Raw genomic sequence first — 12,938 nt, 5'->3', positions numbered from 1 at the left:
TTGCTCCCTGATCACCATTTGGGCCTGCAGGGTCTACTTCTTCCGTGCTCAGCTCCCCTTCCAGCATGGCTTCACCCAGAAAGGCCCCCCCACATGCCCTCCCCTCCTCAGGGCTCCAGGCCCACCTGAAAGTTGCTGTAAGGAAGAGCATGGGTTTCAACAACAAAAAGGTTCCAAGATCCCTGGCTTTCCCAAGCAGTGAGTAAGTCTAAGGTTAAAACCCTTGGACCTAGAGGATAGCACCACATCCTGTAGACAGATAGGAGACGTCCCAGGATCAGGGTCAGTCACGGGGGTGGACTCTTTGTTGTACTCTTTAGCTTGTGTTTCTGCCTATGGTTTATTCTCTTTGTATCTCCCCTGCTTGCCCCCTTGCTCTCCTCTCAGGTGCTGCAGGGCAGGATGGAGAACAAAGCCATGTACCTGCACTCTGTGAGTGACCGGGATTCCAGCTCCATCTTCGAGGAGTCTTTCGACGGCAGAAGCCTGTCCAAGCTGAACCTGTGTGAGGATGGTGAGTTCCCTGGGCTCCACCTTGGCTTGGGCTGGTAGCTCTTCTTTATTTAGGGTTGTGAAACGAGACCCATCTGTCCCCCTAATTTGGCATTGGCTCGGGGTGCTGGTGGCCTTCTCATCTGATTCTGCATATTTTGAGCTTCGTGCTTTGAAAACTCTTCCATGTTTTAGGATTCATGCATCTCAACAAACCTATGAAATCAGCAAGCTAAGTACCTATTTTACAGATGAGTTAGTTGAGGCTGAGTAAAGCATCAAGGATCACTCTGTTAATCGTTCAAAGTTCCAGTACTAAGCCTCCTTCTCCCAGGGAGGTATTTTCGCCTCTACACCGTCTTCTCTTCTAAGTGTATGAGGCTCTGGTCAGACAAGAGCATCAAAACCAATCAGCCCACACCCTTTAAATGAGGAATATTTTGGGCAGAGAACACATCTTTCCAACCTGCTCATTTTCTTTCTGGGCTTGAGGCCCCAGGTCATTTTACAAGGAAAGATTAGCCATTCCAGTAACTCAGAAGACATTAGTTTTTAGAGACTGGTTATTTGCTGGAATTCCAGGAAATTAACTGATGCAGCTTTCTCAAAAGTACTTTGCCAACAGCCTGAGTCCTCCATACGTACCACCGAGTTTGACTTAGGAGGTATTTATTGTTATGTATAAGGTGCCGTCAAGTCAACTACCACTCATATTGACACTACAAACAACATACCTGAATCCTGCATCAAAATCATCTCTTTCCCACTCAAGCCCATTGTGGTAGTCACTGTACCAGTACATCTTGTTGAAGGTGTTCTTGTCCCTCTCTCAGAATGATGGCTCTCTCCAAGGGTGAGTTCCCCTTGAAAATATTCCCAAAGTAAGTGAGACAAAACGTCACCACCTTTTCCTCTAAGGAGCTCTCTCATTGCATGCACCTCCTTCAAGACAGGTTTGTTAGTTCTTTTTACTGTACTTGATGTATTCAATACTAATCCAAAACCACAATTCATAGATACCGATTCTTCTCTTTGTATTTAGTCATTGCCTAACATTCAGATGCATAGGAAGCAATTTAAAAAGACCATGAGTTGAATCATTTGCACCTTTAAACTGACCTCCTTGCTGTTTAGAACTTGGGGGAAGTCTTCGACAGCAGATTTCCCCAATACGTGTCTCTTGGGTTTTGACTGCTGCTACCAAAGGTGTTCATTGTGGAGCCAAGTAAAAGAAAATTGTTGACAACTGTGTCTTTTCTCCATCTATCATGATATTGTCTGTTGGGCCAGTCATGAAGATTTTGGGGTTTTGGTTGGGTTTTTTTTTCCATGTTGAAGTGTAATAGCCTTTGATCTTCTTCAGTAAGTGCTTCAGGTCTTCTTCACCTTCCACAAGCAAGTTTGTATCATCTGCATAAAGCAGCTTGTGGATGAGTCAATCCCATTGACATTTTATTTTTATATAGTGCAGTTTCCCAAATGATTTGTTCAGCTTACAGACTGAATTAAGTATGGAGAAATGATATAGCCCTGCTGCTACACACTTTCTCCAATTTTAAGCCATGCAGTGTTCCTTTACTTTGTTCTTGGTTTAGGTACAGGTTTTATATAATCATAATGAAGTGTTCTGAGATTCCCATTCTTCTCAATATTATCTGTAATTTGTGATGATCCACACAGTCAAATGTCTTTGCATAGTCAATAAAACACAAATAGACATTCTTCTGGTATTTTCTGCTTTCAGTCAAAATCCATATGGCATAAGCAATCATATCTCTTTTGCCACAGCCTCTTCTAAATCCAGCTTGAATTTCTGGCAAGTCCATGTCATTGTACTATGCCAGGCATTTTTTAAAATAATATTAAGCAAGATTTTACTTACATATGCTATTAATGATATTGTTTGGTGAGTTCTACTTTATGTCGGATCATCTTTTTGGCCAGGTAGCTGCCTCCTGTATTTACTGACAGAAACTGGTGAGCATATCCAGAGTTGCATCTGTTTCCTGAGGCACCTCAGTTGCTATCCCATCGATTCTTAGGGGCTTATTTTTCCTTCCAGTGCCTTCAGTGCAGCTTAGACTTCTCCCTTCAGTACTATTGGTTCTTGATCATATGCTACTTCCTAAAACGGTCCTGTGTCAACCAATTCTTTTAGGTACAGTGGCTCTATATTCCTTTCATCTTGTTTTGATGCTTCTTGTTGTTATATGCCATCGAGCCAATTCCAACTCATAGCAACCCTGTGTACAACAGTTCTGAGCTCTGTTCTATCCTAAGCCAATTTGGTCATCTCTGACACACCTACCTCCATTACCACAGTCGCTGAGTCAATCCATCTCAGCCGGGGTCTTCCTCTCTTGTGCTGTCCTTCTACTCTCCCAAGCATGATGCCTCTCTCCAAGGACTTGTCCCTCCTTGCAACAAAGTTTGTCATATGAAGCTTCAGAATCCTTGTTTACAAGGAGCAGTCTGATTTCACTGTCTCCAGGATGGACCAGTTTATTCTCTTAGTAGTCCATGATATATTTAATACTCTTCTCCAGCACCACAACTCAAAGGCATCAATTCTTCAGTCATCCTTAGTCATTGTCCAGCTTTTTGATGCAAAGCAGGTAATTACAAAGACCATGGCCTGGATCAGAAGCACCTTAGTCTCTAGAGTGACAATACTCTGGAGAGCTCTCTGACAGCAGATTTTCCCAGTGCAATATTAGTCTTTTGATTTCTTGACAGCTTGTACCTAGCGTGTTGATTGTAGAGCCGAGCAAGCTGAAATTGTTAACAATCTCAATCTCTTCACCATCTATCATAATGATGTGCATTTTCTCACTGGGGAAAATCTTTGTTTTCTTGATGAGCTTTAGTTCATATTGAAGGCTGCAGTCCTTAGCCTTCTGCAGCAAATGACTCAGGTCCTCCTCAGATTTGGCAAGCAAGTTGGCAGTCTGTGTAACACAGGCTGTTGATGAGTCTTCCTTCAATTCTGATGCGACATTCCTCCTCATAGAACCCCTCTTCCTGGATGTTCTGTTCCACATATAGTTTGAAAAGGTATGGAGATAGGATGGCATATACCTGTCCTGATATTGAACCATGCATGGCTCTGTTCTGACAACTGCCTCCTGGTCCAAGTATAGGTTTCACATAAGTACTATCAAGTGTTTTGAGATTCCCATTCTTCTCAAGATTAGCTGCAATTTGTTGTGATCCACACAGTCAAATGCCTTTGCATAGTCAATAAAACACAAATAGACATTCTTATAGTAAGACTAAGGTCCATGTAACATTGACTATAATGTCCTAGTACCGTGACCTCTTCTAAACCCAGCTGGCACATAAATAGTTGCTGAATAAATTAAGTAGAATCCTCTTGGCAGGAATGTGGGAGAAAAAAGCATCATCTCCAGTTGAAAGATGAAGAAAATGAGACTTAGAGAAGAGCTTTGTATAGATATATGGTAAACCAGGTGAAGTCAGACCTAGATACAAGTCCCTGTCATGTACCATACTTTGTTGGAGTTTGTGTGTGTATATGTGTGTGTTGCACCATACTTTGTTATGCTTCATTTCTCTAACTGCCTTAGTCTTGCACTTATTTTTTTTTTAAAAAAAGAAGAGTGAGAAAGAGAGAAATGCTTTAACTCTATTTTTCCTTTTAAATCCCCTGCTCCCCCCCCGCCATTTTTCCTCTCATAAAATCAAAACCAAACCTACTTCTGTGGAGTCCATCCCAACTCATGGTGACTCTTCATCAGATTTCCAAACCTGCACTTTTTCCCAGTCTGTCTCATCTTTCTTTCAAAGATAGTTTGGTGGATTCAAACCCCTAACCTTTCAGTTAGGAGGTTGAAACACCATGCACTATGTTACCAAGGCTCCTGATATCACAAGGACTGAGTGTAGTAGAGGAAGCTGACTTGTTCAGGAGATAGAGGGATGAGGACAGTCTCCAGAGGTGGAAGGGTCCAGATAATCTGGGCTCTCAATAAACCTCCTCTCCCTGCCTTAGAAAGTGTTTGCCATTATAAAAATCCAGTCAACAACATATCTTAAATGGCCACAATGTTTCAAGGATGCTCAAAAAAAGAGTCAAACCAGCTCTCAACCTCAAAGATTTAAAATCCCAGGGAAAGAACTGGTGTATGAACTAGACATGATATAGACAAAAATAAATGTAGTTATTGAAATAAAGCAAAAAGTTTTTCTGGAAACGGCTTTGAAATAGAATGAGATTTAAAGAAAAGGTGTTGTTTCTTTTGTTACATACCATTGAGCCAGAACTGACTCACACCTGACCCGCTAGTGGGTTTTCAGAGGCTGTAAATCATATGGGAGGAGACTGCCCATCTTTCTCTTATAAAGCAGCGGGCGGATTCGAACCACATGCTTTTGAGTTGGCAGCACAACATCTTTTCCAGTAGGCCAGCAGAACTTCCTATAGAAGAGCTTGGGAGATATATTCAATGTTGAGTTAGTCCACGCTGGAGCAGCACTTTCACAAGCCTCATGGCTGCATGGGAAGGAAAGAAGGACTGGGGGAGTTCAGCCTGTCTAGATGCCAGTGGGGAAGGGAAGGGCAGGGCAGGGCGAGGGGCCACGGGAGTGGGCGAGTCCCAGAGGTGGTTCTAGTGGACCACAATATCATTTCCCCCACCCTCACATTACTCTCTGCTTTTCTGGCATGCCAAAAAAGGAAAGTGCATCTCAATTGGACGTGAAGGCCTGAAAAATAACAGTGACTATAAGTATTGTGCTTTCTAAGAGCTCCTGTTACGGGAAACTCTATTTCAGGGGGCCTAGTGGTAACAAACTGGCCTGCAATCCTGAAGGGTCAGCTATGGGTCGGTTCTGACTCCACAATATACAATAACAACAATTAAGAAGGAAGGTGGAGGGTCAGATAAAGAGAGAAAGACCTTCAACAAGAGGGATGGATACCGTGACTCTGACAATGGGCCGTTATCAGAGATAGTGAGGATGGCACAGGATAAGACAAGGTCGCTGTGAGTGATACTTGACATGGCAGCACATAACAAGAACATCAGAGCCACGCTTATGTGAATCCTGGGATGTCAAATCCCTGGGTGGTCCAAGTGGCTAATGTGCTCAGCTGCTCCCTGAAAGGTCATGGGCTCATGTTCAGGGGCCCCTTGGAAGAAAATTGTCTACTTTTTAAAAAAACCTGCTCTGTAAACATTCATTAAAATTAATAAAATAAAATTTAAAAAAACAAAAATCCCTGCTCTTGAAAAGGCGTAGTTTTACTCTCAGGCATGTGAAGTCTCCAAAAGTCATAATCAAGTGTGGGATATACCTGAGGGGTGGGGCTTGGGCAAACCAGGAAGACTGGAATGCTGAGTGGAATCCAATGGCTTAAAGCCTTGTGGATTTGTGGTTTGATTTTCTTTACTTTTCATTTCCAAGAGGAAAGCAGAGAGCTCTCTCTGACTTGGGGGAATTCAAGCCAAATTTGATCTGTGTCTTCAGGATTTTGACTCCTCTTTGATCTTGAACTCTGGCAAATGTGATGGAATAGAGAGAGGACGGGGGCTGGCCATGGGGAGTGAGAGGAAGGTGGAGAGGAGAAGAGGGAGAAGAGGCCAGGGGACCCCCAGAGCACTGAGCTTTGGTCACAGCCTCACAGTGGGCCTTCAGTATATTCCAGTATTAGGGCTCAGAGTCACATGCAGGCAGGGAGTTGCGAGGGGCCAGGGGTGGACGTGCCCTCTCATTTGAAGCTGTCCTTAAGGATACCAGGATCAATGGAAGTAAAGCTCTCAAAGTGCAGCCCAGATTCTAAGCTAGGAATCAGATTGTAGTGTTGCTGGGAATGCAGAAATGTTAGGGTCTAAACACATGCTTATTCATTCCTAGCATCCCTTCTGACCAGCCTCACTCTCCTGACCCCGTCACACACCCCCTTAACATGAGTTCATGGAGTTTGCTGGTGTGGTCCTGCCCCTGGGCCCTTGAACACTCCTGCTGGAATGCACTGCCATCTGCCCCATCCCACTCCATCATTTCTTCCTATCAGAACTCCATTTATCCTTTGAAGCCCAATCTCATGGCACAGTTGCTCCATGGGTCTCTTTTTGTTTGTTGTTGTTTTATCTTTTTTTAAAAAAAATGTTTTTCTCCCAAATACATTGTGTTGTATGCACTCCTTCATTTATACTGTATTACATTCCTGTGCATTGTGCTTCCCCATCCCCTCACCATCATCTTACTAATAACTGACTTCCTGAAAGCAGGTAAGACAGCTATGTCATGCTTCATGCCTTAATAGTCCCATTTTATTATTATTTTTTAAATAAATTTTTTCTTTTATACTGGTTTACTTACAAAGTTTATATACGTTGTTTTTCACGCTGAATTTTTCCCATTTCCTTTACCTACTCCACCCTGCATTGTGTAATCCTATGATTAAACTCCCCCATCCTCGCCCCTCTGCTCCCCCCTCGCCCCGTTGGATCTCCATACATGTTCTACAATAATTGTTTTCTAGCGTATTTGTCCTTGTGGGACTAAGTTAATTCACTCAGCATAATGCTTTCCAGTCCTTCCCAAGTTAGGTAGTGATTTACAAAGTCATTGCTCTTTTGTGACGTGTAGTATTCCATTGTGTGAATGTACCATAATTTCTCAATCTATTAGTTTGTGGTTGGGCTGTTTCCATGGTTCTTGCGATAGGGAATAACGCTGCTACGAACATTGGTGTACAAGTCTCCGTTCGTGCCTCAGTCGCCATTTTCTCAGGGTGTGTTCCAAGTAGTGGAATACAGAATGAGTAGAATATCCTCATTTTAGATTATCCGAGAGGCAGGGCTCTATGAGGAGAAGCGTGGCGTTAGGATTGGTGGACGATCTATCAACAATCTACGTTATGCAGATGACACAACCCTGCTCGCTGAAACTGAGGAGGACCTCATGCACTTACTGCAGAGGGTCAAGGACTGCAGCCTTCAATATGGACTGAGGCTCAATGTCCAGAAGAAAAAAATTCTCACTACTGGACCAATCGGTAGCATCAGGATGGATGGTGAAGAGATGGAGATTGTTCACAGCTTCAGTTTGCTCGGCTCCACGGTCAACACTCTTGACACCAGTAGCCAGGAAATTAAAAAAACGTATTGCGATGGGAAAGTCTGTGGTTAGGGACCTCTCTAAAGTACTCAAGAGCAACAGTGTCTCTCTGGAGACTAAGGTGTGCCTGATACAGGCCGTGGTCTTTGCACTCACTTGTTATGCATCAGAGAGTTGGACAATGACTAGGGAGGATAGAAGGAGAATTGACGCCTTTGAGCTGTGGTGCTGGAGAAGAGTACTGAATGTACCATGGACTGCCAAGAAAACAAATAGATTCATCCTAGAGAGGGTTAAACCAGGCTGCTCCTTGGAGGCAAGGATTCTGGGGCTTTGCCTGACATACTTTGGACAGGTTGTAAGGAGAGACAGGTCTTTGGAGAGGGACATCATGCTGGGCAGAGTGGAGGGACACGCAGGAGGGGAAGACCCTCTATGAGGTGGATTGATTCAGTGACTGGGGTAGTTGGGATGGATGTGTCAGAGGCAGTGAGATTGGCACAGGATAGAGCAGGGTTTAGGGCTGTTGTACATAGGGTCGCTATGAGTTGCAAGCGACTCGATGGCACATAACAACAACAACAAACATTTATGATTTGTCCATCCCTGTCAAACCAGTACTCTGAGGGAACTAGCATATCTCTTGCTGAAGGATCTTCTGTTCAGTTTGGAAACGTTGAACATCTGCCTCCACAAAGTCCAGTCCCAAGCAAGACATCAGGTTACAGCAGTCTGTCCCAGCCCACAGCATGGATCAGCTTCTAGTTGAGTTCAGCCATCTGTGTGGAGAGGTACAAATGGGCGTCAGCTGCAAGCTCAGGTGGTCTGTGGGTCTCCCGTATATCCCTGCTTTGGACCTCAGTCATCCTAATTTCTAAAACTCCCATTGGACTAGAGGTGGAATGGCCAGCTGAGGTGTTTCACTCTAACATAGCCCATGCTGAGAGGCTCTGGTAGCACTCTGAGTAAGGCATTTGGCCAAATGAAAGGTCAGTTATTAGAGCTCTCCAGCCACTTTGAATGAAGAAGCAGTCTGCTTCCATGAAGATGGGCAAGCAAAGACACACAAATCCTGCAGACAAATTTACTTCATCCTTCAGGGACGATGGATCAACTCAGTGACAGTGGGAGGCATGGTTACTTATCCTTACCAGAGCATGTGTTCCTTGAGGTTGAGGAAATGAATTCTCTGGGTGTCCGGTATGTGACAGGTACTCAAAAAATCTTATTGGTAAGTGGCTTGTTCAAGGCCACTCTTCGTATCAGGGCTGAAGCCTGGATCCAGTTCTCCATACTTCAGGACCTTTCCAAGAAAAGCACACACCCTGTGTTAGTGGATGGTTCTAAAGACTTATTCCCCTCATCTTTCATTTTGGTCCAGTTGAGAAATAGGCTAAGTGCTAGATAGGAATTAAGGTACAGTATTGGCCTTATTCTTGGTAAAACTAAATTCAAGGATGGGGATTGGACCTGGGCCTTACCTTTATATCTTCCAGGTGTCGGTCTGGAGACTAAGGTGTTCCTGATCCAGGCCACAGTCTTTGCAATTACTTGCTATACATCAGAAAGCTGGACAGTGACTAGGGAGGATAAAAGAAGAATTAATGCCTTTGAGCTTTGGTGCTGGAGAAGAGTACTGAATATACCATGGACTGCTAGGAGAACAAACAGGTTCGTTCTAGAGAGGGTGAGATCAGGCTGCTCCTTGGAGTCAAGGATTCTGAAGCTTCATCTGACATACTTCGGACATGTTGCAAGGAGGGACAAGTCCTTGGAAAGGAACGTCATGCTTGGGAGGGTGGAGGGACAGTGCAGGAGAGGAAGACCCTCTATGAAATGGATTGACTCAGCGACTATGGTAACGGGGGTAGTTGTGTCAGAGACAATAAGGTTGTCACAGGATAGAGCAGGGTTCAGGGCTGTTGTACATAGGGTTGCTTTGAGTCATAGGCGACTTGATGGCACATAACAACAACAGGTTATGACCTGCAGTTGTATTTATGAGAATACGCTCACCCAATCAGCTATGTGGAGGACAATTATCTGCTCTAGAGAGCCTGAACCATGGAATCCATCAAAGAAGGCGAGATAATGGGACGTCATGTTATGGCCATGTCCCTACTCAGATGGGGCAGCCTTTCCTTATAACAGCTGAGGTACTGTCAAGTTCCTTTTCTATGGATTTGGGCAGGAATGCCAGGGAGGCTGCATGAATTCCTTGTGACTAGAGGTGGAATTGGGGTGGAGCGGGGTAAGAAGTAAAGGAGTACGTGTGAAGGGGAGCAGCTTCATGCTTTGGGGTGGGGATCCACCTGCTGCCCAGGGAGCTTCCTCAGTGGAAGGGACGGATAATGCCAGCTATCCAGCTATACTATTTTTAATTACTTCAAATACATGTGAAAGTTGGATGATGAATAAGGACGATTGAAGAACGCTTGATGCCTTTGAATTGGGGTGTCATACAGAGTATTGGCCATACGATGGACTGTCAGCAGAACAGACAACCTGCCTTGGACGAAGTGCAAACAGAGTGCTCCTTGGAGGCAAGGTTGGTGAAGCTTTGTCCACTAGTTTTTGGAAAAAAGACATGCTTGGAAATGTGGAGGTGCAGTGAAAGAGAGGAAAGACCCCAAGGAGATAGATTGATTGACAGACATTGGACTGTCACAATTGCCTTGAGTCTGGTGGAGATTGCAAAGATGGCTCTGGACAGGACAGGGCTGTAGTCTGGCGTTCAGAGGGTTTCTTTGAGTCCCAGAATCACCGACCACCATCACCACCCACTTCTTCACATTCTGTGCTTCTCTTTCTCCTTTCTCCGTCTTGCTCTGCTTTGCTTCTCTCTTGTTCGCCCTCCTCCTTTCTCCTATTTTGTCTCTTCTGTCCTCTCCTTCCGCTTTTCGAGTGCTCCTTGGAAACAAGGATGGTGACATTTCATCTCACAAACTTCGGGCATGTTCATAAGTGAGGCCAGTCCTTGGAAAATGGCATCATGAGCAGAAAGGTGGAGAGTCAGAAAAAGAGAAGAAGATTCTCAACAAGGTGGTTGACACAGTGACTGTCGCAGTGGGCGACATGAGTGTCTAAGATGGGGAAGATGGCACGTGATAGGGCAGATTTCAGATCCAGGGTCACTAAGAATCACAGTCGACTCGTTGACACTTTATGACAACATTCGGCCTTATGCCTTCTTTTTTTCTCAGGAGGTGCAGAAGGGAGGTGTGGGCACTTTGGTGCCTCAGCCTCTCCCTGTGAGATGCCATCTTGCATGTCAAATGCCTCATACTTCAAAGCTCACCCACATACAGCCCTCAAGATGTCTGTAGAGCCTGCCCACTCAGTACCTCTTGGTCGGGCATCTCTCCAGAACCTCATGTTTGCCTTGTGGTTTAGTCACTGGCAACTTCATGGAGCTCAGCAATGAGAAGGAAGACTCTCAAGGGGGCAGGTCCACCTCAGCTCCTTGTCTCTGCTGGACAAGCAGCAGAGCCCCATCTATATTAAAGAAAAGACCGTTAAGAGTGGATAGATAATGATCATTGCATTGCAACAGATGAAAGAAAGAACTGTATAAAAAGAATATATGATTAGGCCTTATATGTACAACAGTTCAGAATAAGAGGTATATCACTGCAAAGGGGGAGAGGAGGCAGGTAAATGTGCAACAATGAATGAATATTTAAAACAAAAAGTGAGCTGGGGGAGGGGAAGAGGAGGGAGGGGGTAAAATGTGCAACAATGAATGAATGAAAATCTAACTTCTCTGTAAATCACAAAGTAATTAACAAAACAAAACCCCCAGAAACACCCGAAAAAGCTAACTCCACCTCACATCCTTTGGGCATGTCGCTAGGAGGGACCAGTCCTTGGGGAAGGACATTATGCTTGGAAAGGTAGAGCGTGGAAAAGGAAGACCCTGGATGAGATGAATTGCTAGAGTGGCTGTGGCAATGGGATCAGGTGTGGCGAGGTTGGCTCAGGATTGGGCAAGGTTCAGAGCTGTTGTTCATAGGGTCGCTATGGGTCGTAATTGACTCGAAGGCACAGAACAGTCTCAAAATGCGGCCTTCCTCTCTCCTCTTTACGGACCTGCCATGTCTCTCCTTTCTCTCTCCGCTTCCCCGGCTCCAGGCCCCTCCCCTCCCGGGCCCGCCTTTGTTTTCGCGCCTGCACAGCTGTGCGCTCTGCAGCGGCGCCAGCGGGAGGAGGAGGCTGACGGGGAGAGGAGTGGGCGTGCTCCGCCTGGGCCTGGCTTCACTGCCGCGCCTTCGAAGGCCAGAGAGAGGTGTTAGTGTCAGAAAAATACTGCAGTCATGCTTGCTCCGCGGCCTCAGCCCTCCACCGCGCTCCTGACATCACCCGCTCAGCTGCGGAAGGGAAGCTCGCAGAGGTAATGACTTACACATGCTGCTGGCCGCGCTCGGACGCCTGCTAGCAGAGTTTAGGGACCCAGCTCCCCATGCCCACGTGTCAGCCCATAAAATGTAATTATCCTCCAAGGACAATCCCACTTCTCATCGGCCCAGTCTCTTGTGCACGACATGGGGGTGAGGGTGTGGAGAGTGGAGTAGGGGGTGGTGGTGAGTGCATAGCTGAAGAATGGCGGAAGGGCCCACTTGTCAAGGGCGGACTGTCTTAACCACCATCCACAGGTTGGAGAATCAGGTATGGGAAAGGGAGAACTGGAGAGATTTTAACCTCTTTAGCCTACTCACAGAGATTGGCTCCTTTTAAACCCCAGCAATAAAGCACAATTAAGTGTTCTGGGATTTCCGCTCTTCAGAATGTTAGCCATAGTTTGTTGTGATCCCCACAATCAAATATCTTTGCATAGTCAATAAAACAGAGATCGACTTTCTTCTGGTATTCTCAGCTTTCAGCCAGAATCCACCTGGCAGCATTGACATCCCTGATGCCACATCCTTTTTCTAAACACAGCTTGAACTTCTGGTAGTTCTCTGTCATGTGCTGTTTCCAGCCGTTTCTGGATGTTCTTCAGCAATATTTTGCTTGCATGTGATTGATGTTCCTCTATTATTCAATAATTTCCACATTCTTTTGGCCCACCTTTCTTGGGAATGGGCACAAACATGGATCTCTTCAAGTCAATTTGCCAGGCAGCTGTCCTCCAAATTTCCTGTCATAGACTAGTGAGCATTTCCAGGGTTGCATCTGTTAGTTGACACGTCAGTCAGTATTCCGTCTATTCCTGGGGCTTTTTTTTACCCCAGTGTCTCCAGCGCAGCTTGAACTTTTCCCTTTGTTACCATTGGCTCTTGTTCATATGTTGTTGTTATGGGCCGTCGAGTCACCTGCAACCCTATGTACAGCAGCTCTGAAGCCTGCCCTGTAGAGCCAAT

General features: G+C 45.3%; 1 protein-coding gene across 1 annotated transcript in view; it reads left to right on the top strand.

Annotated features, from left to right (window-relative positions):
- Window positions 1-386: 386 nt before the first annotated feature.
- SCARA5 (scavenger receptor class A, member 5 (putative)) overlaps window positions 387-12,938 on the top strand; it is a 212,166-nt gene continuing 199,614 nt past the window's right edge. The window contains exon 1 of the mRNA XM_006884868.1: window positions 387-514. Within this exon, the coding sequence (XP_006884930.1) occupies window positions 403-514 (112 nt within the window). The 5' untranslated portion in view covers window positions 387-402. The remainder of the gene's footprint in view (window positions 515-12,938) is intronic.

Source organism: Elephantulus edwardii, unplaced genomic scaffold, assembly GCF_000299155.1.
Source record: "Elephantulus edwardii isolate Elephantulus edwardi_28Jun2011 unplaced genomic scaffold, EleEdw1.0 scaffold00038, whole genome shotgun sequence".
Taxonomy (NCBI): domain Eukaryota; kingdom Metazoa; phylum Chordata; class Mammalia; order Macroscelidea; family Macroscelididae; genus Elephantulus; species Elephantulus edwardii.
The sequence above is the reverse complement of the archived record's forward strand: the minus strand, read 5'-3'. Positions and strand labels throughout refer to the sequence as shown.